The sequence below is a fragment of the Phoxinus phoxinus genome (genome assembly GCF_949152265.1).
Source record: "Phoxinus phoxinus genome assembly, chromosome: 3".
NCBI lineage: Eukaryota > Metazoa > Chordata > Actinopteri > Cypriniformes > Leuciscidae > Phoxinus > Phoxinus phoxinus.
In genome coordinates, this window is record NC_136878.1 from 6,230,550 (window position 1) to 6,257,092 (window position 26,543).

Consider the following 26,543-nt stretch of genomic DNA (forward strand, 5'->3'; position numbering starts at 1 on the left):
TACTTTTTCTTTCATTATCTTGGGCGTCAGAAAATGTTATAAAAGCTAACACTTATTGAATTATAATATATATAGCCTACACACTATGTTTAATTATAAAGGTTCGGGGTTCGTTAAGATATTATAACATTATTATATCTAGAATAATATTATACACTTTTTTTACCATTCAGTCTCAACCGCACAGGTTGTGTTTTTTCCATCGTCAAAACTTATTTTTGGATGGATTGAGGTGTCATATGTAGGAATTGTTATTTTAAATGCACATTTTAATTCCAATGCCGCTTCACTGGTGTACATTTTTACATTTTGGTTTCAAGTTGTTAGAGCAAAACATTAAATTCACGAAATAAAGTACATACATGTTCTGAGTTTTTGATCACATTATTTTATTCCTACTGAGGTCACTATACAACTTATAATATTCACTATATATCATTCTTAAATAATGAAAAAACATTGTTTTTGTGAAAGGATTCATGACAAATTAGGATGTTCAAAGTGAGGAAAGTATGCTAGATGAGTTGATCCGTGCTTAATCATTGTCGTAGATGCACTCTGTAACATACAAGTTAAAGTAGAAACAATGAATTGCAGTAAAAGGATGTAAACTAAATACATATTCATCGACTGTGCATGTGCAAGTTAAACCTTACCATCACCAACATCATCATAAATAGATCCGTCCCTAGGAGAGAAAAGGAAGTGAGACAAAAAATATGAAGTTGTGGTCAACTGATCAGCCGAAATTATTTTAATATCAAGAGAGCAAGGTGGCTGATGGTATTGCTGAATTGTACACAATATTTACTCAAAATTCACTAATATTCACAAATATTTAGGCATCAAATGAGTCAGGGGTGCTTAAAAAAAGCAAAAACTGTAGCTATTGACTGGTGTGAAAGAAAAAAAATGTTTACATGCAAAAAGATGCACCAGAATAGAAATACACCAGATTAGAAATAGAACTGAACAAGAAGACTGTACTTACTGCTCCAAATTAGCAGTAGACACATAGCCAACTGAAACAGAGATAGACTATTTAATAACAGTGTCCTATTCGGCTGTAATGTGCATCTCAGCACAGGTATTATTTCCACAATCAACTCACATTTGCCTTCGCTGTTTCGGCAGATGATTTTGTCATCCACAGGGTGAGCGATCACATCAATCATTTCTCCAGGTTTTATCGGCAGGTCTTTATTACCAAACTTCTTCATAGACAGTGATGTGAGAACAGTAGCTTGATAAAGCACTTTGATTTCTGCATTATACTGCAAGAAGAGGCAGTGAGGGTTAGTATACAGTCATTTCACTGACCGCTTCCACACCAGCAGTCAAAATAGTGTGCGTCTTACTTTGAACTTCTTCCTAAACTCTTTTTCCTCCTTCTCAAACTTCTTCCTTTTCTTTGGGTCCATCGCGTTTGTCTCGCTTGTTGAGCTGAACTTTGGATTACTGCAGTGAACAAGAAAAGAAGATACAAACATGATTTTTTTTTACATCTGAGTGGTGCAAAACTCACTGACATCATTTTGAAGCTGCCATTTTTATTATTCAACAGGTGAAAATTTTAGGTCGGATCACTTAAAAGGATAGTTCACCCAAAAATTTAAATTCTGTCATCCTTTACTCACCCACAAGTTGCTCCAAAACTGTATGTTTAAGTTTACATACTACTTTTTAAAAAAAATAGAATTATTATTCAGCAAGGATGGACGCATTAAATTAATTAAGAATAAATAAATTGAAGGATCATGTGACACTGGAGTAATGATGCTAAAAGTTCGCATCACAGAAATGAATTACATTTAAAAAATATCTCCAAATAAAAAACAGAATTATTGTAATAATATTTTACAATATTTCAGTTTATACTGTTATGTTTAACTAAATAAATGCAGCCTTGGTGAGCAGAAGAGACTTCTATCAAAAACATTTGAACTATAGTGTAACATCACAAGAACAGTTACTTGGCCAAATTTTGAAAAAATATGATGAATGATAATAGTAGGTTAAATAGGAGCACTAATCAGGTCCAAACTATTGGAGAAAGTAACAATGATAGAATAGATCTGTGGATACAAAACATGAGGGAAATAATGAAAATCCACGATCTAGATTCAGGAAAAATAGCGCGTTCAAGTCATGTCAGAAAGATCGTATTTACGAGTTGAACACATGAAGTTGTAATTGCGAGTTGGAAGCTCAGGATTTTCTTTGAGTTTACGAGTTGGGGGCGTGTCAGTGAGAAACATAGTGGAATATCACAATACCTACAATTATTTAGAAGTGACATTGTCAGACTTTTTTATTTAAAACAAAATAAGCTATAACTGCCTGCACAAAATGTGATGGCATCGTAATATAGCAATTAGGGATGCGCCGATATGACCATTTAGGCCGATACCGATAACCGATAAATCTTTATATTTGAAAGCCGATAACCAATTTATTGACCGATAAATCTAAATCCAAATTTTTATATAATTTTTGAGAGCCTAATTACAAAAACAGTCTCACCATTAAAAGCCATGTCCCAAGCAAGTTCTGATGAAGTTCTCATTATAAATTGAAGTTATATGAAACCAAAACCATCATGGCGAACAGTGCACATCTGAAGTGTCTCAGCTGAAGGAAATAATCCATTATTTATCGGCTTTAATATATCGGACAAATTTTCTTATTGGGTCGATAACCATAACATTAAAAATGAACATATATCGTCTGATATCGATATGGTGGCCGATATATATCATGCATCCATATAACAATGTTTACAGTGCAAACAGTTCATAAGTTAATTAAAAACATGAAAAAGCAAAACACACATTTTTTGTTCATTTCCTAGAATGTATTTCTTTTTTTTTTTCTTTTTTTTTGTGGTATGCCGCCATCGTGCTTCGACGACCATGGGCCCTATTTTAAAGGTTCTCTAAGCGATCCTGGGTGACGTCACTTCTTGTTGACGTTCAAACTATTGTCAAACAAAACAGAGGCTAGCTAGATCCTCCCTCCTCCTCATCCGCGCACTAACCCCCCAAACCCCACTCCCACCCCTTCTTGTCGGTTATTGGCTGGAACACTGTTTGTTATGTTTCGTGGTGCGGGTTAGTCCAGTTTGTTTTTGTTGCTGTTTGTGGAGCCTGGGGTGTCTACAGAGACCGCGTTTTTTTAGAGTGTGTTCAGGAGACAGACAGCTAGCGGATAGTGAGGAGATATTTGCTGTATGTGACAAAAAAATGTTTGGCCTAAAAAATGCATGACATCGCTTAGAGCACCTTTAATGATCTGAAACGCAAGTATCAAACGCAAGTAACTTTGTGGACGGATCCCGGGCGCTGTTGCTATTATATCGGCGGGATAAATGACTCTTGCGCCCGACGCAAATCTAAAATGGGTTGGTCTGAAGTAGCTTCATTATTCATAGGTGTGGTTTGGGCGTAACGTGAAATAAACCAATCAGAGCGTCCTCTCACATTCCCTTTAAGAGCAGACACGCTTGTTCCAACGCGGATGGCTATTATAACGGCGGTTCACAGCCAAGGAGACTGACGTCCTCGTCAGGGCTGTAAAAGACAGAGAAGTGACATTGTATGGGGATGGGAGAAACCCAGCAAAATTTGGGTAAATGTGTAAACTAGATTTATGCCTAATTTCTTCATGGACACAACAATTATTTCCCTCGTGTGTTAATATGTTTCCTTGTAATAATGTATGATTTGCAAAAATGAAAACTGCTGGGTCTGTTTAGATTAGAGAATCAAAGTGTATGTGCGTTGTTCACGCTACATTATGGCCAAGCATGCGCCCTTAAAATAGCATATGACTAACGCGCAATGCGCCACTGTCTTTAGACTGGGTTTTTCCTGGTCAGTGGCGGAATTGTTTTCTAAAACTGTAAAATAGCACCAGGGAACATTTGCGCCGGAACACGCCTCCTCTTTGCGCTGAACCCCCGAGCACAAGTTCATTCCCTAATTTACCGACGTGCGTCTGTGGAGGGAAAAGTCCGCTGTGCGCGGGTGCAAAATAGGAATGATACATGCGTCCGTGTACAAAGTCAATTGCGCTGGGTGCAAGATAGGGCCCTATGACTTGAACGCACCTTAAGTCTTAAAGGGACAGTGTGTAGGAATTTCTCCCATGTAGCGGTGAAATTGTATTTTGCATTCAAACGAATAGTGTTCTCTAGCTCCTCGCTTTTTCAAATGCGTGTTGCAACTACGGTAGCCGTTATGTACCAAGAAGCTACGACAACAATAGCCCTTCGTCGAGTTTAACTATACATGTTCTACTGTTATGCTGCCTATATAATGAATTACACAACCAAGAAATGAAAAAAAGCTTGTAATTTAGACCGTAACATTGACTTACCCGTCGAGAAGAAAGCAGGAAACTTCAGAGTCCCTTTCAAAGTCTTTCTCCTTCATTAGCTCTTTCCACCTGGGTAAAGCTATCCCGTTATTTACCTTCAGTTTTTGAATTCGCCGGTCACGTTTCCTTTTAAATTCAATTTTGGCATTTCTCCTGTGGCTCGGTATAAGTATGATCCTGAATTATGAAGTACCGTGCAGTGCAACCTTTCAAATTTACCGGGGCAGTGACACGCATTACGCCTCTCTCCTTGTCCGCTTCAGCTGGTGTCAGTCACGGGACGCTGCCTCTGGACGAAAACGCGTTGTGCAAACGTGTTGAGGTAGCCTAGTGCTTTTTGTCCCTCTCTGCTATTATAGTTTTTCAAGATGGAGGAAAGACATGGAAGTCTCCGTGGAGTTGCCTGTCCCATGTAAATAAAGATAAGAAATTCTTCGCGTACGAGGATAAGTCGGATCATTGGGAGAGGTAATTGTACACCATTGAGGACATATTTATGAATAAAGAAGACATTGATTTTAGTTAATAAAATACTTTAAAAAACTACACATTGTTCCATTAATTACGACTTCACAACTCATAAATACGAACTTCCCAAGAGGACTTGAAAGCACTAAAACTCAAGGATTCACGGAAAACAGGAATTTAAATTATAGACCATACAGCTCTTGAGGTAAGAGGCCAAAGTTTAGTCATGATCTTAAAGTGACCTCGTTGCCAATTCTCATTAAATGGACGGCCTCCTAAAACAACATGTCGAGGAAAATTTGTGTCTGCTGTTCTTCTTTTGTAACATGTATGAAGTAAACCTGCAAGCAGGAGGCGGCGGAGGGAAGTCTGTTGTCACATCATCATACATGTCATCATCAGCGGCATCTGCTGGGCATAAACCAAAAACATCTCAGGGGTTTCTGGGTGGAGCATTTACATGTACATTTACATTAATGCACCCGGCAGATGCTTTTGTATGTTCTTGTATGATCTACAGTTTAAGCTACAGGAACAGTTTTAGCATTTCTAAATGTTAAATGAAATAGCTACAGTGCTATTAGATTATGAACTAAATTAATAGTATATGAATGTACAGTTAAAGTGAGTATTACTCACCCGCCACAACATTAAATTCAAACTCTGGAGGGGGTGGAGGGAGGAAGCTGCAAAATGACAGAAAACTGCCAGTAAATCCATATGCGCTTCACAAAGGTTAAAGGTGCTTTAAATAATATTTGTTTTGTAAAAAAGTACTTTAGACTGTCACCTATCAAAGTGAAAGCTGCACAGATTAGTGCTTTTTTAAATACTATTTTACTACAAATATGACTTCTTTTGTTACATTTATATAAAACAGAATTGTGTATTTATTTATATACAAACATACGTTTAATATACATTTGAAACATTATTTATTATAATTTAAAATACAATAACATTTATTTATTGTTATACAATATGTATTTATTATACATAAGCTCAAATCCCCTACATTTAGAGATAAATGTTGATTTCATTAATTTGCTTAATTTGGTTAATAATACTTTTATTCAGAAAGCAAGGATGCATTAAAATGATCAAAAGTGTCAGTAAATATACTTATAATATTATAAAAGAGTTCTATTTCAAATTAAAACTGGATCAAATAATCCTGACAAAAATTATCACAGTTTCCATAAAAATATTTAGTAGCACAACTGTTTTCAAGATTACTAAATCAGCATATTATGATGATTTATGAAGGATTACCATCACAGGAATAAACACACACACACACAATATATTATATATATATATATATATATATTTATATATATATATATATATATATATATGAAAATTTTTATTGTTTTTGTATATATATATATACAAAAACAATAAAAAATACTACAGGTTTACAAAGATTTGAAAAAAAATCTAATAGAAAAAAATGAAAAGTCCTGTCATTGATTGCTTAGATATACCGGGTTTTGTGAAATATTAAGAGCTTTTGAACATAAAAAAATTATATCACCTGAAATCAGCTTGAGTATCTTCTGCACACTCATAAATATCATCTTCACACGTGAACAAGGGGAAACAAAACAAAAATTATATTATTTTACGCTTCCTTCACTTGACACTTTGTAAATGATTGCAATGTTATTTTCATTTATATGTATTAAATGTATAATGCAATGGCTTACCATCTGGTAGACTGAAAAAAAATATGTTTTTTAGTTAAAACATAAATAAATGAACCTCAATAATGTTAATAATCTAATTAAGTGTAGTTACTCTCTTACTTATTGACTTTATCTCCAGCACCCACATCATCATACACTTCCTGTCCATCCTGTGTGTGTATCACTTCACCACGCACATCTAGAGTGTCAGGCTTCACAAAACCATCTGGAAAAACACACCAACACAATAATAGCAGCTGACCATGGCTAGTCAACGAGGAAGAGACTAACAGGATGCCATCAGCATATACATATATTAGAATATCAGCATATGTGACAAAAAAACAGTCACATGGGTAAATTTTTGGAAATTGAGATTCATGCACCATCTGAAAGCTGAATAAATAAGATTTCCATTGATGTATGGTTTGTTAGGATAAGACAATATTTGGCCGAGATATAACTATTGGAAATCTGGAATCTAAGGGTTCAAAAAAATCGAAACATTGAGAAAATCTCCTTTAAAGTTGTGCATTTATGTTGGCGATTGTGCTGCATTCACTCACAAAAATACATGTTTTATATATTTACAGTAGGAAATTTACTAAATATCTTCATGGAACATGATCTTTACTTAATATCCTAATGATTTTTGGCATAAAAGAAAAATCGATCATTTTGACCCATACAATGTATTGTTGGCTATTGCCACAAATATACCCGTGTGACATGTGACATGGTTTTGTGATCCAGGGTCACACATGTGTTGTGTGTAAATCCAGTGCAGTGTGGCAGAGGAACTCACAGTGGCCTTCAGTGTTCCTGGCGAGCCAGTAGTCCTTCAGGTTTTCTGTTTTGCGCACGATTTCTATGGTCTCTCCCTGCTTCAGTGGAAGTTTGTTCTTCCCACCTTTGTGGTCCACTCTGGCCTTGACTGTGTGAACTACCGCAATCGCACCCTTGATCTATCCAAGCAGAAATTACAGTGATGGTGAAGTTTCCACATGCTTATAGCCATCGCTGTACCATTTACTAATGTTAGCCTTCATAAAATAAAATAAAAAGTTCATAAACACAAAAATATTCCAGTTACTTAATGTCTATGTATGGGTAAATCCCAACACACACACACACACACACACACGTAAATTAAGAACGATTTCCATCTACAAGTTAACATTTTTTGTAATAAAATGATTTTTGATTTTTAAAATCAGCATGAACCAAGTAATTTATATCAAAGCAAATACTCCTATGATCATGAAGAAAATATAATTTATGACGAAGTCATAATCCTAAAAAAATAACTTCTAATCTGAAATATAATTTTGAGCTGAAATGTGTCTCCAGGCATGTGCTTGACTGGTTTTATGAGATTAATTAAAATAAAACCCCTCCTTATAATATATAAACAGAGATATCCAGTATTGAGCTGTTTGTAATCACTTTAAACTTTTTCATGGCCTCCTGCTGCCTTTTCTCTCGCTCTTTCTTCTCTTTCTTCTCCTGCTCCAAGCGTTTCTTCTCTTCTTTTTCAAGCTTTTTCTTGAGTTCTTTTGCTTCTTTTGTCGTCTTTTCCTCCATTGTTTCTTTGTTGTCTTCAGGCCTGTGTAGAGGAAAGTTTTCCATTAAAAGAGTTGAGGAAGTATTCTTTCTTCTTTTATTTCATAAATCATATTAAAATTTGAGACCAATTGGATTGCAGCCTTTGCTAAAGAGTAACTAGATTTCCTGAAGAAAATGTGAGTGGCATTTGTCGGTGCAGAACTTGCTATTACGATGGGTGATGGTTCACAAGTTTGTTGAAAATTACTTCTCTAATGATGTGTTCACTGGCGTGGGGGCGGGGCCACTCACATGAGATCCACCAATAGCAAATCACAACCATCCAATCAATTCCCCATGAACAATCAAGTCCCACCCTACATTTTTTCTTGTTTGAAAAGCCATTTCACTCGGATATACATCACAATAGGGAAGAAAAGACTATCGCAACTTCTGTTTAATGCTGTGTTTAAAGAGGATCAATTATGCTTTTTCAAAGTTCAACTTTCTTTAGTGTGTAATGTTGCTGTTTGAGCATGAAAAATGTCTGCAAACTTACAAAGTCACTCAGCAGTTGATATCTCTATCAGTGCCACTGTTTCTAAACTCCCTGAAACGCCTAAATTGTAGTCTTGAGTTTTCTTTCAGAAACGAATATGTCACAATATTCCTCATTTAAATAATTCCCACCCAAGGCATACGCAAAATAAAGGGGACGAGGCCTGATTGAGTTATGTTAGTAGTGCGTTGAAACTCACAGTTATGGTGAGGGGCGTGACATTACCAAAACGCACAAAGCGGTTGACCAATCACAACACACTAGTCCAGCTGACCAATCAGAGTACATTGAGCTTTTCAGAAGGAGGGGCTTCATAGAGACATGAACTAAACGTTACTGACAGACAGGAAAGAGGGGAGCTGAAACAGTGTCAAATATGTGACAAATAATTAGTTTTTTTGAACATTCAAGCTTGAAAAAAAAGGGCCCAAAAACAAAATCAAGACTTTTTATTTGTATTTGTATAAGACCTTTTATATTTTGGTTCAGGGGTTTGTTCAGATCACTACTTCTAAGTTTGAGTAATAATAATGCTTGACTTAGTAACCACAATTAAATAAGAGATCTCACTGGTTGTGGTCAAGATCCTCGTATATCTCCTCACCCAACTCCTATACACAAGAAACAAACAGAGACAGTAAACGTTAAAATGAACTAATCTTAAAAATTCAGTGTTTTAGTTTCACAATAATTTTCTTCAGTCTGTAATGATAACTGCCTTCATTTCCTTTCGAGATGCTGGCTCTTTTGCAGACTATTTTTACGTCTCAGAAGCGAGATGTTGATGTGCTATTTAAAAGAGATCTACACGAGATGTCGGCTTAAGCAAATACAATCCTTACCTCATGGTCATTGCTGCTTTTACCTAAAACAGAAAAGAGTTGTTTACAGACTTTGAAAAAATCGAGCAATAATATTAAAGTAACACATATAAATGTAATTTCATGTGATGCTTGCATGTGCTTTTTCTTTAAAATAAGGTCAATATCTTTGATATTTTGTAATGTAATGCAATGACATTAGGTAGCCAAACATTTCTTGGGGTTACTGTATGTGTCAAACGTGAATTTGAAACTCATTTATATAACTTCTCTTTGAAGACCTAGTGAAGTCTGTGTCCTGTCCAGGGTGCCCGTATCATCATAAAGATCGTCCTGGAGAGTCAGATTCCTGTTCACAACAGAACAAACGGTAAAAACAAGCTTACTTTTCAATTTCTGCTTCACATCTTTGTATTAATGATAATATATGCAATTGTACTATTGCATTACCACGCAGTACAGCAGTGGTACCATGAAAAACACTGAAATTATGAATTGAGTTCAGTTCATACCTACCATACTCATGTACCATGGTATTTAAATGTCAAGGTACACACACACACACACACACACACGGTGTAGGCTTGGCTTTACTTTGAAACAATTTTTACTCAGAAATTGCAAGTAAATTGCACAAATAATTCAAAGATACAAGTAACAGTGAATTAAATATGTTTTTTTTAAGCAGAAAGACTGAAATAGTACTTTCTTATCAAATATACTCTTTTTTTATTTTTATTGACAACTTTGGGAAAAAAAAACAGATTTTGACAGTGTATTTCAATACTAAATCCCCATGGTATTACTATAGTACCATGTCCCAAGAAATGAACTAATTAATAGTAATTATTATTTCATGACACTCTTTTATTTGTATTGTAATGTTGTATGTATTTCAAGATTAGTTTTTTACCGCATATCATAAAGTCAGCACTCACATTGGAGGGGGAGCGGGTGGAAGTGTGAAGTTTGGCGGTGGGGGAGGAGTCATAGATGTGATTGACAGGTGTTCAGGTGGGGGTGGGAGGGGAAAAACTCCAGGATCAAGCTCAGGATTATTGGTGTTGGATACTGATGAACCAGCAGGTGGAAAACAGAACATGAAGAGACAAAAACCGTTAGACACTGTAAATGTAATCTCTTTTTTTTTAATATAGGTTATATTTCACAGCTCAGGGAAATTGATTTTGGATGTTTAGACAAGAATATGGTAGGCCCAAAAAAGTATTTGGACATTTGAGTCACACTTTATGAATGCATCCTGAATGGTCCTACTAAAGGATTCATTTTCTTTATGCAAAATATAATTTTTATGTCTTTATTTTAAAGTCAAACGTGGTTGTTCATTATTATTATTCTAGTATCTTAAAAATTATTTTTGTGGAATGTAATAATTTTTTGACACTTGTTTTGATATTTTGTAATATAATGCAATGACATTCAGACATTTTTAAGTGATTTAAAATTAAGTTCAAGAGTTTGGGGTCAGTAATGTTTTTTAAAGAAATGAATACTTAAATCATTCAAGGAACACAATACATTGATCAAAAGTGACAGCAAAGAATGTTACAAAATGTTACAACATTTAATGTTACAAAAGATTTCTATTTCAAATAATTTTTGTTTTTTTGAAATTTTTAAAGTATTCTGCAAAAAAAACTTTTAAAAAAATGTTTCAACGTTGAAAATAATAAGAAATATTTCTTGAGCAGCATATTATAATTTTTGAAGGATCATGTGACACTGAGGACTGGAGTAATGATAAGAGACTTTTCACAAAACTTACTAACCCCAAACTTTTGAACAGTTGTGTCTAAAATCTTATTGACACTATATTTTAGTTGTACACTCACATAATTCTAGACATTTAAAAAAACTGAACCCATATGGTGAATGTGAATGAACACACATCAGATTAAGCTTCATCATGGATGTCCATGTCTTACCGTTCCCTCTGAACTTGTTGAGGTTAACATGTGGAGGTCTCTTTGGTTTGGCAGGACACTTTCCTAAAGCAAACACACTGGGGAGAGGCTTCGGTTTTGGCACTGACAAATCATCAGTAGCAGTTCCCGGTGCTGCAGAGATGCCTTTAGGAAAAACAGGTTTCGATGGTTTGGCAAGAGTCCAGGGTCCGGCTCCTGCAGAAGGGGATTCTGTATACGAGTTCTCCTTTTGTTCTCTATTGGGCAGCTTCGCTCCAACAGCATCCCTTCTCGAGTCACTATTGAGCATGTCGCTAGAAACTGGAGGATTGTATCTAGTCACTAAAGAGTTGACTGTAAAGTTGGGTTTGACAATGATTGGTTTAGGGAAAGGCCTGGAGTCTGTGCCTTTATGCATGTCCACAGCTTTGAGTTTCACCGGCTTGGGGAACAACAGTGGATTCTGGTCCTCAGTCCTGGTGCTCCTGAATTGCTTGCTTGGATTAGGATGGGAAACCTTACTTTCACCATCCATTGCGTTAAAGTGAGACATCAGAGCTTGTACATTAGTGAATGTGGCCTAAAAGAAGTCAAATATAAAAGAAACATTGGTAACACTGTACAATAAAGTCTTGTTTGTTAACATTAGTCAATGCACAAACTTACATGTTAATGTTAGTTAAAGTTCCCCAGTAGTCAATAATGTTATCCTACCCTTAAAACTCATCTTTGATCAGCAAAATGACATATTTAAATTAAAAAAACTATTCATGCCTTAAAACAGCTTGAATGTAACTCTACACCCTTGCCTCATTATATGTGGTTCTATGAATATGTAAATGAGCCCCGCCTCCACTCACTCACACCAGCTCAAAGATCCCCACGTTCACGATCACTCGTTGACCTGATTGGTTACAAGGTAGTTTGTGACGTCAGAAACACCAGCGACTTCAAACCGTGTTTTTGAGACTGTCTTTGGTTCACTGCAGTTTTAAGGAGAAAATACTCAGCAATGGTGTTGACTTAGGCATTTGCACATGGTTTGTCTTAAATCATATTAAGAACACCACATAGACATATAAACAACTATAAAAACTTGATTTTCACAATGTTTTTCCTGTGAAATTTCCATATTTAAAGTCCCCCTGTAGACAATAATTGTATCCCTTAAAGCTCATCTTTGATCACCAAAATTAAATTTTTTTTTTTAAATTCTTGAATAAAATTTGTCATGCCTTAAAATCTTGAATGCAACTCTACACCCTTGCTTCATTTACTATATGCGGATTCATGAATATGCAAATTAGTAAACATTTGAAAACATTTCAAGTTGACTAAACTTAACATTTTAAGGCAGCACGAACACTTTAATAAGTTGAAACTATTTTTTTAACCGTGTTCTTTAAGGAACCATGGATGCCAATAAAGAAGCTTTACACACTAAAAGCCACTCTGGACACTTTAGCAACCACTCCCAGCATTGTGGTAGCGAGTTTTACACAGTCAACAACTCATTTTCTCCAGAAAATAAGAAAAATATACAGCGGGTGAAATACGTATTGAACACGTCACCATTTTTAAAGGTGCTATTGACATGAAATTTTCACCAATGTTGGTAACAACCTAAATACAAAGAAACCAAAACAAATAAGTTCAGAAATTAAGTTATGTGTAATAATGTGAAATGACACAGGGAAAAAGTATTGAACACGCTTATTGATATTTAATACTTTGTACAAAAGCCTTTGTTGGTAATGATCGCCTCCTGTATGGAGAAACTAGCTGCATGCATTGCTCTGGTGTGATTTTGACCCATTCTTCCACACAAACGGTCCTCAAATCTTGAAGGTTCTGTGGGCCTCTTCTATGAATCTTGATCCTCAGTTCTTTCCATAGATTTTCAATGGGATTTAAGTCAGGTGATTGGCTGGGCCATTCTAGCAGCTTTATTTTCTTTCTTTGAAACCAATTGAGAGTTTCATTGGCTGTGTTTGGGATCATTGTCTTGCTGAAATGTCTAACCCTCGTTTCATCTTCATCATACTGGTAGATAGCAGATTTTTGTTAAGAATGTCTCTGTAAATTTGCCCATTCATCCGTCCTTCAATTATCAATTATTTAAAGATAAAGCGGAGGATTTTCTTTTTCCGGGTGGGTAGCCTATACTATTGGTCCACCTAAGTGTCAATCATTCTGGTGATATGTTTACGTAAGGCCGTCGTACGTGCTCGTCCCTATGTAGTTTTCGCTTTCTGGTGTATTATGTGTGATGAGTTACGGTTTCAGCCATTCCTTTGAAAATGGCTGAGGGTCGAAAGAGAAAAAATTTATGCGAAGTGTATGATAAGAAGAGAAAGGCCGCAGAATATAGAAACAAGACCAGAGTGATTTTGGGTGAATATTTCACACGCTGGCGTGCGCTAAAAGCACAGGTTGGGCTTCCCACTGATGGGGCTTCCCACTAAAGTTTGTCATGCTATTTGGAGAAATCCATTTAAAATCACTGCTAGTAAAAGTTAATGTAAGCGTTCCCTCTCGGGAGCAAATAGAGTGTTGCGCATGTGCATTTTTTTTTTTTAATTGGAGAGGGCGGGTCTTTTCTAAAATTAGGAAAAATCCTCCACTATACCTTTAAGTTTGCAAGTACCATTTGCTTAAAAGCAGTCCCACACCATGATGTTCCCACCTCCAAACTTGTGTTTTTAGGGTTATGTGCAGTGCCATTTCTCCTCCAAATATGGCACAGTTCAATTTTGCTCTCATCTGACCACACTATATTCTCCCAGTATTTCACTGGCTTTTCCAAATGTTGTGCAGCAAACTTTAAACGAGCTTCAACATGCTTTTTTTCCAGCAATGGAGTGCATTACTTGCTGTTTTCTTTGAGACAACAGTACCTGCTAATTGCAGGTCTTGTTGAAGCTCTCCACGAGTGGTCCTTGGCTCTTGGACAACTCTTCTGATTATTCTTTTCACTCCTCTGTCAGAAATCTTGCGAGGAACACCTGGTCGAGGCAAATTTATGGTGCAATGATTGTCTTTCCACTTCCGTATTATGGCCCCAACAGTGCTCACTGAAACATTCAGAAACTCAGAAATGCGCCTATAACCAATGCCATCATCATGTTTTGCAACAATTAAGTTGCGAAGTTCTTGAGACAGCTCTTTGCTTATACCCATCATGAGATGTGTCTTGTGTGACACCTTGGCAATGAGACCTTTAGACGGTGGGCCGAACGCTTCTTCTTCTTCGTGTTACTGGCCACTGGTCACTCCTTAGGATTATTACCACCACCTACATGGGTGATGCATCTGTATGGGCCGAACGCTGCTATCTGCTTTAGTTTTTGAAATGACAAGATAAAGGGTCATATTTATGTTAGATATATAAATATAGGCCTACAATATAACATTACCGCTATGTCACTCCCGCCCATTTCGGGGTCCTAGTCTGGCTGTTTGCGATTGGTTGGTATTTTTAATGACGTTAAAAACTACAATCCGATTGGTTCAGCTACTAGAGCTGTCCCGCAATTTGCCTTAGAAGATTGACAATCAAAACATACGTTTGTGAAAATATATGTCAAATATAATATCAAACCAGAATTGCCAACAAATTTTATTTGACTACATATAATTACTTAATATTGTACATAAAAGAAGCGTCTACTCTACCACCGTCTGCTTTTTGTAGGCCATCAGTTGGGACTGAACCAGATGATGTTAATTTGCACTGACGGCTGGATTGCTTTTTAATTACTGATAGTTTTCAGCTGTTGTCTTGGCTTCCCATGCCTTTTTGCACCTCCCTTTCTTCATGTGTTCAATACTTTTTCCCTGTGTCATTTCACCTTATTACACATAACTTAATTTCTGAACTTATTTGTTTTGGTTTGCTTTGTATGTATGGATTACTTGGGTTGTTACCAACATCTGGTGAAAATTTAATGTCAATAGCACCTTTGGATATATATTTACTGAGAAAAATGGTGACGTGTTCAATACTTATTTCACCCGCTGTATTACAATAATCCCTAATATTATAATGAATGTAGCAAACCTCCTTGAACAGGATACAGATAAAAATACACTCTGAACTTTTTAAAAAAGCTGTGAAAACAGTCTAAATTCACACCTTTGGGGTACCGCCTTTACTCTAACCACTCTTTACATTCACAAGCGTGAAAAACACTGTGAAAACTGCTCAATATTACTGTATGCTTCTTATCAGTCACATCTCCAAACTAGTTATCAATCGTAATAAGAAACAATACAATTCTCTATTCCTACGAAGGCATCTGCTCTAACAGTGGGGAGAACAAGTATTTGATACACTGCCGATTTTGCAGGTTTTCCTACTTACAAAGCATGTAGAAGTCTGTCGTTTTTATCATATGTACACTTCAACTGTGAGTGACGGAATCTAAAACAAAAATCCAGAAAATCACATTGTATGATTTTTAAATAATTAATTTGCATTTTATTGCATGACATAAGTTTTAATCACCTTTTGATTACCTACCAACCAGTAAGAATTCCGGCTCTCACAGACTGTTAATGACTTTGTCATATTGTTTGCTTTATTTTGTATGGTATTTATTTATTTTCATTTGTGTTTTGGTAACGGAGGTCTTTTATTTTGGCGCTCACTCGCGTGAGCGGATATAATGCGCATATCCAAACTTTTCAGTATGGAACGAGACTCAGACATGCATGTCATGATGGCATGGTGTCCACGGTTTTGCAAGGAGTCTTAAAAGGATTTAGCTCCCGGTTTAAATGGAGAACAAGGTATGGTTAGACTTCCTGTTATCTGTACGATTTTGTTTTGATTTTTTTTCTTTGTGTCAAACTTACTTGTTGGTTGTTGCTTTGTATGATGTTTTGGTATGTTTTAAGTCATTAATCTAATTCATTCGGTTTTTGTGTATGTTTATTAATTTTGGTGTTTTGTTTTCTTTTGTACAAGCTCTTACGTTGATTCTCAACGTGTCATGATGATGTAAAGCGTCTTATGGCGTTTGACGGTGCTTTTTATCTGTGACGACGGACCTCGAAATAAAGTGTGGGAATCATCAGTCGAAGAGTCGAATCCTTATTGAGCCGGGCAGCTACAGTAAGAGCTTGCCATCATCGCCACACCGCTGTGTTGCCTCAAGGAACGCCGTGGTCGAAGGAGGAACTTTGATATCGGCGCGCGCGTTGTGGACTAGGTGATTGCATGGATTAAGTTTCAAGTGAAGTTCCAGCGGACGGCTCGACAAATCTATGGGAAGCAGTTGGACTGATTAATGAACTAAACAGAAGTGAGCAGTTTCAAATTGTTCGGTGGATCGCAGTGAGTACCAAAGGCAAAGAAATGAAATTAATTCCAAAGACATCTTTTCTCATTCATTTTACATGATTTAAAAGGTTGATGGACATTGTTGCGTGTAAATCACCTACTGATGGACTAAAGTGCATTGAATGAGCCTCACGTTTAAGAGAAATGTTAAATGTGAATAATGTTATGTAATTGGTGAACTGCAGACATATAAGAAAAATGTTAGAATCAGATGCAGGGGCAAAAGGGGCAGAGATGGAAGCTGATAGCCATCATGCAGGAACCCAAAGTGAGAGTGCACGTCGTTCAAAGCGCACGCCTGTTCCTACTGAAAAAATGTTAGCGTATCAGCAGGAAGGGCTGCAAAAAAAGGAGAAAAAGGTTGTATCTTTATATAATCAATGGAAAATAGAAGCTCGTAGTGCACGTGAGCACCTTAAATCAGATGCGCTAGTGACTCAGCTAGCTATTCTGGTTGACACTTTGGAAGAGGCCAAAAACAAAGTTTTGAGTGCGTACAATGACGTTAGAGAGCGTGAATCACCTACTATTGAAATGAGGAGAAAAATGGACGCTTGTGAAGCATTTACAGCCGACATCACTAAAATCATTTATGAAAGAATAACGGGTTTAGATGATTTTGATGGTGAAAGAGAGAGAAGCCGTCTTCGTACCTTATTAGACCATCAATATGCCCATTCAATCTTTGGTTCAACCGCCTCACGAGTTAGTCGGAAAGCTAGTAATCACTCCAGTCATCACTCTGTTGTATCAAGTTTAGAAGCCAAACGTGTAGACGCCGCAGCAGAAGTGGCAGCTAAGCAAGCTGCATACAACGTTCTATTAGAAGAATCAGAGCAAAGGGAAAAGATAAAGCAGTTGGAAGAACGACATAAAAGGGCTGTTGACGTCGAGTTGAAGGAACTAGAACAAATTCAAGCACAAAGACATCTGAAAGCAGCTCAAGCTAAACTAGAAGTCTACAATCAAGAGATTGATAAAGAAAAGACTAATTTGTCCCAAGAATGTAGTAGCGCAAGCGAATCCGATTCCGATTTCTCTCAAATAAATGTGAAAAGGCAAGAAACGTTTCAAAGGGTGCATCATAAATTTAAAAGGGAGAGAGTTAAAGCATCAGCGACTGACGCTACTCTTCTTGTTCAAGCATTCCAAGATGGCCTGACCATGAGCAAGCTGCCAGTGCCAGAGCCTCCTGTTTTTGATGGTGACCCCATTCATTTCATTGAGTTTAAGCAAACCTTTGCAGCGCTTATTGACAAGAAAACTCTTTCTCCTGCTGATAAGATGTTTTATCTCAAGAAATATGTGAGTGGTCCTGCTAGAAAGGCTTTAGAAGGAACTTTCTTCAGAACCGATGATGAAGCCTATCAAGATGCGTGGGGCAGACTGAACAATCGTTATGGCCAACCATTTGTGATACAAAAAGCGTTCAGAGAAAGGCTGGCAAGCTGGCTTAAAATTCACCCCAAGGATGCCATTGGTCTTCAAACTTTCTCTGACTTCTTAAATGCATGCCAAAGTGCCATGCCACATGTCAAAGGTCTTCACATTTTAAATGATTACCAAGAAAATCAGAAACTCGTGCTGAAATTACCTGATTGGGCAATTGGCAGATGGAATCGTCAAGTCACCCGATCTCTTTCTGAAAATCACGAGTATCCCACTTTTAAAGAATTTGCTGCCTTTGTGTCTACTGAAGCAGAGGTTGCTTGCAACCCAGTTACCTCGTTTTATGCTCTTCATGTTGCAGAACCTGTCACTGGAAAGGCCAATCTGAAAGAGACCACGAGAAACAGAGTAAGAGTTTTCACCACTCAGACGAACGTCGAGAGTCGAAAGGCGGCCAAACCAGCGAATAAAATTCTGTGTATACTTTGCCAGAGAGACAACCACCAACTTGACAGCTGTTTCAGTTTTCTCAGCAAACCATTAGAAGAGCGACGAAAGTTTATCCAAGAGAAGAGGCTTTGCTATGGATGCTTGAAGTCTGGTCACAATGCAAGAGAGTGTCGTTATCGTCTCACTTGTAATGCCTGCAAAAGGAAGCATCCGACTAGTCTACATGATGACAATTTTGTGAAAATGGTAAGGACTTTATCTTCTGCTGTTCCGACTCAAAACGATCCTGATAGGACGATGAATGCAGTGGCCTTGAGTGTAAATGGGGAAGAGCGAAATGCGTATACTTCAATGATTGTACCTGTCTGGGTATCTGTGAAGCAAAATCCAAGTTGTGAGAAACTGGTGTATGCGCTGTTGGATTCACAGAGTGATACTACGTTTATTGACAAAGGAGTGACTGATGCTCTACAGGCAACGACGTTTCCAGTTAAACTGAAGCTTACCACCATGCTGGGAAAAGACACTATTCTGCAGAGTGAAAGAGTACCAGGACTTCAAGTGAGAGCATACAAGTCTGGTGATTATATTAATTTACCACCTACTTACACCAAAGACTGCATACCGGTTAATCGTAGTCACATTCCTACTTGTGAAGTCGCTAAAAACTGGAATCATCTTACAGTCATTGTGGATAAGATACCCCCATTGCAGGACTGTGATGTTGCTCTTTTAATAGGCTACGATTGTTCAAGGTCAATGACACCCAGAGAAGTAATAGCAGGAGGAGATGATGAACCCTACGCTATTCGGACGGACTTAGGATGGAGTATAGTGGGTTGTTCTTCACCACACTCTGCTCTGCCTGGAGTCAGTAGATTGTGTCACCGCATTGCGGTCAAGGAGCTTCCTTCCATCACACCAGGTGATGTCATTCGTGTCCTTGAGAGTGATTTTAAAGATACTGAAGAAGAGAGCGCAAAGATTTCCCAGGATGATGTTCTTTTTCTTGAGAAGTTAAAGGAAGGTATACGGAGGAATGTTCATGGCCATTATCAAATGCCGCTTCCTTTTAAACTGAGACCCAACTTGCCAAGCAATAAAAAATGTGTTATGGTCAGACTCGACCATCTCAAGAGAAGAATGACGAAGGATGAGTTGTATAAGAAACGGTACAATGAATTCATGAGTGAAATCTTGCAGAGAGGAGACGCTGAGGAGGTATATCACGATGGCAAGGAAGGAGAGATATGGTACTTACCTCATCACGGTGTTTTCCATCCGAAGAAGGCAGATAAATTGCGTGTGGTCTTCGATTGCTCTGCAAGATATGCAGGTTACTCCTTAAACGATCACTTACTTCAAGGTCCTGATTTGATAAACAGTTTAAATGGAATCTTAATTCGATTTCGTCAACACCCCATCGCACTCATGTGTGATGTAGAGAAAATGTACCATCAGTTTCATGTCAACGAATCTGATCGAGACTTTCTGCGCTTCCTATGGTGGAAGGATGGCAATCTTAGCCACCCCGTGAGTGAATTCCGCATGAAAGTTCATCTCTTTGGTGCAATTTCATCCTCCGGGTGTGCAAATTATGGCTTGAAACATCTTGCAACGGAAAACAGCGAACTGTATCCACTAGGTTCACAGTTTGTGATAAGAAATTTCTATGTGGATGACGGAGTGATCAGTGTAGAAAATGCTGAAGAAGCTATTAAAGTTGCAGATGAGGCACGAAAGCTCTGTGCTATAGGTGGTCTACGGCTCCACAAATTTGTGTCAAATAGCAAAATAGTGCTGGAAGGCATTCCCACTTCAGAGAAGAGTCCTGACATGAAAAATTGTGACCTTTCATTTGATGAGCTACCCTTGGAAAGAACTCTTGGGATACAGTGGGAAAGAGAATCGGACTGTTTCAAGTTCAAAGTTCAGTTGAAAGATCAACCTGTTACTCGACGTGGCATCTTGTCTACTGTTGCTTCCGTTTATGATCCTTTGGGACTGATTGCACCTGTGCTGTTGAGTGGAAAAGGAATACTGCAGGATGTGTGTAAGCGTGGCAGCGGATGGGATGACCTTCTTTCAGATGAACTTAATCTAAGGTGGGAGCGATGGAGACAAGAGTTAAACCATCTGCAGAGAATAGATGTACCGCGGACATATGCACCATCTGGTTTTGGAAAAGCTGTTCGAGTTGAATTGCATCACTTCTCTGACGCTAGTGCCCATGGATATGGTCAATGTTCATATTTGAGACTCAAAAATGAGGAAGGAGACATTCGTTGCGCACTGGTGATGGCAAAATCAAGAGTTGCACCTCTTAAAATTACAACAATCCCCAGATTAGAGTTAACGGCTGCCGTTATTTCCGTCAAAGCAAGCAGTGTGCTCAAGAGAGAATTAGACTATACTGTTTTTGAGGAGACGTTTTGGACAGACTCCAAAGTAGTACTGGGATACATAAGTAATGAAGCACGCAGATTTCATACTTTCGTCGCTAATCGCGTACAACGAATACATCTCAGTACAACTCCCCAGCAGTGGAGGTATGTTCCAACGGAGGAGAACCCTGCTGATCATGCATCAAGGGGTTTGACCGCGAAGGAGTTACTCACCTCAAACTGGTTCACCGGCCCTAAGTTCTTGTGGGACAAAGAAACATCTGCATTAGAAGAACATGTTCCTGAACTTCTGCTTGGAGATCCAGAGGTAAAACTATGTTATACTTTGAAGACTAATTGCACAAAAAATCCGAGCTTGATAGATCTTCTTTTAAAGTTTTCTTCCTGGTCGAAAGCAATCAGAGCGATGGCTCGTCTTTTAAGGAGAGCTAATAAAGACAAATCTAACCATCTCAGTACTGTGTCTGAGCGACAAAGGGCAGAACTTCATGTAATAAAATGTCTGCAAGACAGTTCCTACGAAGATGATCTGAGAGAGATAAAGAGTGGAAAAGGTGTCTCGTCTCGCAGTACATTGTACTCTCTCGACCCTTTCATGGATGAAGATGGTGTGATGCGGGTGGGAGGTAGACTTTGCCATTCAACCTTTCCAGACTCTGTGAAACATCCCATAGTAATTCCAAGAAATCATCGGATCACAGAAATGATTGTCACTCACTTTCACAACAAAGTTGCGCACCAAGGGAAAGGATTCACTGTGAATGAGATAAGATCTAATGGATTTTGGATACCAGGAATTAACAGAATTGTGACAGCCTGTATTAGGAGCTGTATTGTTTGCAGAAAGCACAGGCGACCTGTTGAAGAACAGAGAATGGCTGACTTTCCCATGGAGAGAGTGGTTCCATCACCTCCATTTACATTTACTGGTATGGACTGCTTTGGCCCATTCTCTATCAAGCAGAACAGAAGTATCCATAAACGGTATGGTCTTCTTTTCACTTGTTTCAGTTCCCGTGCTATACACATTGAGATGCTGACTGATATGACGGCAGATTCTTTCATCAACGCTCTGCGTTGTTTTATTGCCATAAGGGGTACTGTGCAGCAGATAAGGTCCGATCAAGGAAGTAACTTTGTGGGAGCAAAAAACGAGTTGAAAAATGCACTTAAGGAAATGGATGTGGAAAGAGTGAAAACCTTCTTATCAGAGAAGCAGTGCGAATTCACCTTCAATGCACCACATGCAAGTCATGCCGGTGGCGTGTGGGAACGTCAAATTAGAACAGTAAGATCTGTACTAAACGCCACTCTTGCACTTCATCCAGGAAGGTTAAATGATTCTTCTTTGCGGGCTTTTTTGTATGAAGCGATGGCCATTGTGAATAGTAGACCGCTTACTGTTGATTGTCTGACTGATCCTCAAAGTCTAGCACCTATCACTCCAAATCATCTGCTGACGTTAAAGTCAACGACTGCTTTGCCTCCACCAGGAAATTTCGTCAGAGAGGATGTATTTGCACGGAAAAGATGGAGACATGTGCAGTATTTGGCGGAGCAATTTTGGAGTCGCTGGCGCACAGAATATCTTGCCAATATAACCGCCCGACAGAAGTGGAACGTGTCTAAGAGAAATCTTCAAGTTGATGATCTTGTTATTGTCAAAGAAGAAGGAATGCCTAGGAACGAATGGAGGCTTGGCAGAGTAAAGGAAGTCATTTCTAGTGACGATGGGCTTGTGAGAAGAGCCCAGATTCTTCTGGGGGACCCGAAGCTTAATGCAAAGGGCGAGCGTATTAACAAACCGTCCATAATTGAAAGACCAGTGCAGAAACTAATTTTATTAATGGAGGGACATTAGTGTTTTTGTATTTGAAAGTTTTGTATGAGATTTGAAAGGTCCAAAGAGTATCATTTTAATTTTTTCTGAACTCATGGTTTAGAATTTTTAATGTTGTTTGAGGTCGTATTGTAAAAAAAAAAAAAAAAAAGGGGAAATTATTCGTGCTTGTACATTTGGTGTGAGATTTGCACTCATAATTTGGTGGGAGTGTTAATGACTTTGTCATATTGTTTGCTTTATTTTGTATGGTATTTATTTATTTTCATTTGTGTTTTGGTAACGGAGGTCTTTTATTTTGGCGCTCACTCGCGTGAGCGGATATAATGCGCATATCCAAACTTTTCAGTATGGAACGAGACTCAGACATGCATGTCATGATGGCATGGTGTCCACGGTTTTGCAAGGAGTCTTAAAAGGATTTAGCTCCCGGTTTAAATGGAGAACAAGGTATGGTTAGACTTCCTGTTATCTGTACGATTTTGTTTTGATTTTTTTTCTTTGTGTCAAACTTACTTGTTGGTTGTTGCTTTGTATGATGTTTTGGTATGTTTTAAGTCATTAATCTAATTCATTCGGTTTTTGTGTATGTTTATTAATTTTGGTGTTTTGTTTTCTTTTGTACAAGCTCTTACGTTGATTCTCAACGTGTCATGATGATGTAAAGCGTCTTATGGCGTTTGACGGTGCTTTTTATCTGTGACGACGGACCTCGAAATAAAGTGTGGGAATCATCAGTCGAAGAGTCGAATCCTTATTGAGCCGGGCAGCTACACAGACCTGTTAGTTTTTCTTTTGTATTAAAGGGATAGTTCACTTTGAAATACAATTTTGGTATGTTTTAGCTTACCTGAAGTGCATCCAAGATGTAGGTGTCTTTGTCTCCGCAGTAGTTTTAATTTTGATATTTTTAGGAATGTCTGAATGTCAAACCGTTCTTGTCTGTAAGTCATATAATGCAGGTATATACAGTAGCTACTGTCTCCAAAAGCATGCAGAGATGTCTCTAATAGCATGCAGAGAAAAGTCCAAATTAAATAATTCCCCATCGTAAGTGCACATTGATGGCCTAACACACGAAACAAGCGGTTTGTGTGATAAAACGAACAGTATTTATATAGTTTTATCTCTTTTACACAACCACGTCCATCTGATCTGTTTACGTAGTCTGCGAAAGCGCCGGAATGCTCCGAAGTGATCTCCCGGATGAGTTTGTGCGAGCTTACGTAAATGTATTTTTACATCGGTTTAAACATCCCAGATAAGCGCAAACTAGTACCATTTCTATTAGCCGTCCTACCTACAATCTCTGTTCTGTGCATAGGTTCTGGTGTAAACAATGAGTGACGTACACGCGCGAGAGATCACTTCCGGAGCTTTATGTCTGCGCAAGCGACGTGAACAGATCAGATGGACGTGGTTGTGTAAAAGAGATAAAAACGATATAAATACTGTTCGTTTTATCACACAAACCGCTTGTTTCGTGTGTTAGGCCATCAATGTGCACTTACGATGGGGAATTTTTTAATTTGGACTTTTCTCTGCATGCTATTAGAGACATCTCTGCATGCTTTTAGAGATAGTACCTATATACCTGCATTATATGACTGACAGACAAGAACGGTTTGACCTAAAAATATCAAAATTGAAACTACTGCGGAGACAAAGACACCTACATCTTGGATGCACTTCAGGTAAGCTAAAACATACCAAAATTTTATTTCAAAGTGAACTATCCCTTTAACTGCACCTGTTTGAACTCGTTACCTGTATAAAATACACCTGTCCACACACTCAATCAAACAGACTCCAACCTCTCCACAATAGCCAAGACCAGAGAGCTGTGTAAGGACATCAGGGATAAAATTGTACACCTGCACAAGGCTGGGATGGGATACAGGACAATAGGCAAGCAGCTTGGTGAGAAGGCAACAACTGTTGGCGCAATTATTAGAAAATGGAAGAAGTTCAAGATGACGGTCAAGCTCCCTCGGTCTGGGGCAGCATGCAAGATCTCACCTCGTGGGGCATCAATGATCATGAGGAAGGTGAGGGATCAGCCCAGAACTACACGGCAGGACCTGGTCGATGACCTGAAGAGAGCTGGGACCACAGTCTCAAAGAAAACCATTAGTAACACACTACGCCGTCATGGATTAAAGTCCTGCAGCGCACACAAGGTCCCCCTGCTCAAGCCAGCGCATGTCCAGGCCCGTCTGAAGTTTGCCAATGACCATCTGGATGATCCAGAGGAGGAATGGGAGAAGGTCATGTGGTCTGATGAGACAAAAATAGAGCATTTTGGTCTAAACTCCACTCGCCATGTTTGGAGGAAGAAGGAGGATGAGTACAACCCCAAGAACACCATCCCAACCGTGAAGCATGGAGGTGGAAACATCATTCTTTGGGGATGCTTTTCTGCAAAGAGGACAGGACGACTGCACAGTATTGAGGGGAGGATGGATGGGGCCATGTATCGCGAGATCTTGGCCAACAACCTACGAAGATGGGTCGTGGCTGGGTCTTCCAGCATGACAACGACCCGAAACACACAGCCAGGGCAACTAAGGAGTGAGTCCGTAAGAAGCATCTCAAGGTCCTGGAGTGGCCTAGCCAGTCTCCAGATCTGAACCCAATAGAAGATCTTTGGAGGGAGCTGAAAATCCATATTGCCCGGCGACAGCCCCGAAACCTGAAGGATCTGGAGAAGGTCTGTATGGAGGAGTGGGCCAGAATCCCTGCTTGCAGTGTGTGCAAAACTGGTCAAGAACTACAGGAAACGTATGATCTCTGTAATTGCAAACAAAGGTTTCTGTACCAAATATTAAGTTCTGCTTTTCTGATGCATCAAATACTTATGTCATGCAATAAAATGCTAATTAATTACTTAAAAATCATACAATGTGATTTTCTGGATTTTTGTAAAAATTACAGACTTCTAAATGCTTTGTAAGTGGGAAAACCTGCAAAGTCGGCAGTGTATCAAATACTCGTTCTCCCCACTGTACTTCACTAACACAAGTATAATCAAGATAATCAAGAACTAAACCAACAGAAAAGTGAAAAATTTAAATAAATGATATTTAAATAAAGCAGCAATATTTCTCTGCCAACTCACCCAGCCAGCACATAAGTGTGTGTAGAAGAACAGTGGCTCGTACACTGGTGAGAATCACAAATACACCCAAAGGAAATGCACGTTTCTATATCTTTAATAAGGAAGAGGTATAACCAGGGTTTCACTACCGAGCATAACAAAACCACAGTCGCATTCTTTGGACAGCTATTTAGTGTGAGGAACAACACAAACTCTGGTCAAATGCCAATGATAAGATCACTGTTCTAACACGAACAATAATGATAATAATAGTATACCTGGTGTTTAGACGAGCCGCGTATAAAAGGTCAAGTCGTCTAATTCGAAACACCACACAAGTGTTTCACAAATATCACTGTTAGAGCAAACAAGTGGGACTCACCATAATGACGAATGGAACAACTTCCACTAGGTTATTAGTTTGTCTGGTGAGTCTTTTCAAGGAGTGTGGTTGAAAATACACAAGAACTGATGACTAAACAAACTTTTGCCACAACTTTCTTTCTTTCTCCTAAATGGCTTAAATGGTTAGTTCAACCAGCAGTGAAAATTCTGTCATCATTTACTCGCCCTCATGTGGTTACAGTCCCGTAAGGCTTTCGTTCATCTTCAGAACACAAATGAAGATCTTTTTG

At 38.3% G+C, this 26,543-nt stretch overlaps 2 protein-coding genes across 2 annotated transcripts; both read right to left on the minus strand.

The window, feature by feature from the left end:
- Positions 1 to 377: 377 nt before the first annotated feature.
- LOC306995299 (FYN-binding protein 1) lies at positions 378 to 2,994 on the minus strand. The gene is made up of 5 exons (XM_079606782.1): positions 1,359 to 2,994; positions 1,112 to 1,274; positions 992 to 1,022; positions 657 to 688; positions 378 to 558 (listed from the first exon to the last, which is right to left on the minus strand). Exons 1-5 carry the CDS (start codon positions 1,488 to 1,490, stop codon positions 536 to 538), a joined length of 381 nt encoding a protein of 126 aa, XP_079462908.1. The 5' UTR covers positions 1,491 to 2,994; the 3' UTR covers positions 378 to 535.
- Positions 2,995 to 6,401: 3,407 nt separating this feature from the next.
- fyb1a (FYN binding protein 1 a) lies at positions 6,402 to 25,962 on the minus strand. The gene is made up of 10 exons (XM_079606780.1): positions 25,930 to 25,962; positions 11,405 to 11,963; positions 10,397 to 10,529; positions 9,740 to 9,807; positions 9,480 to 9,502; positions 9,208 to 9,248; positions 7,980 to 8,139; positions 7,339 to 7,498; positions 6,654 to 6,759; positions 6,402 to 6,425 (listed from the first exon to the last, which is right to left on the minus strand). The coding sequence occupies exons 2-10, from the start codon at positions 11,934 to 11,936 to the stop codon at positions 6,422 to 6,424; spliced, it is 1,227 nt and encodes a 408-aa protein (XP_079462906.1). The 5' UTR covers positions 11,937 to 11,963; positions 25,930 to 25,962; the 3' UTR covers positions 6,402 to 6,421.
- Positions 25,963 to 26,543: the final 581 nt, after the last annotated feature.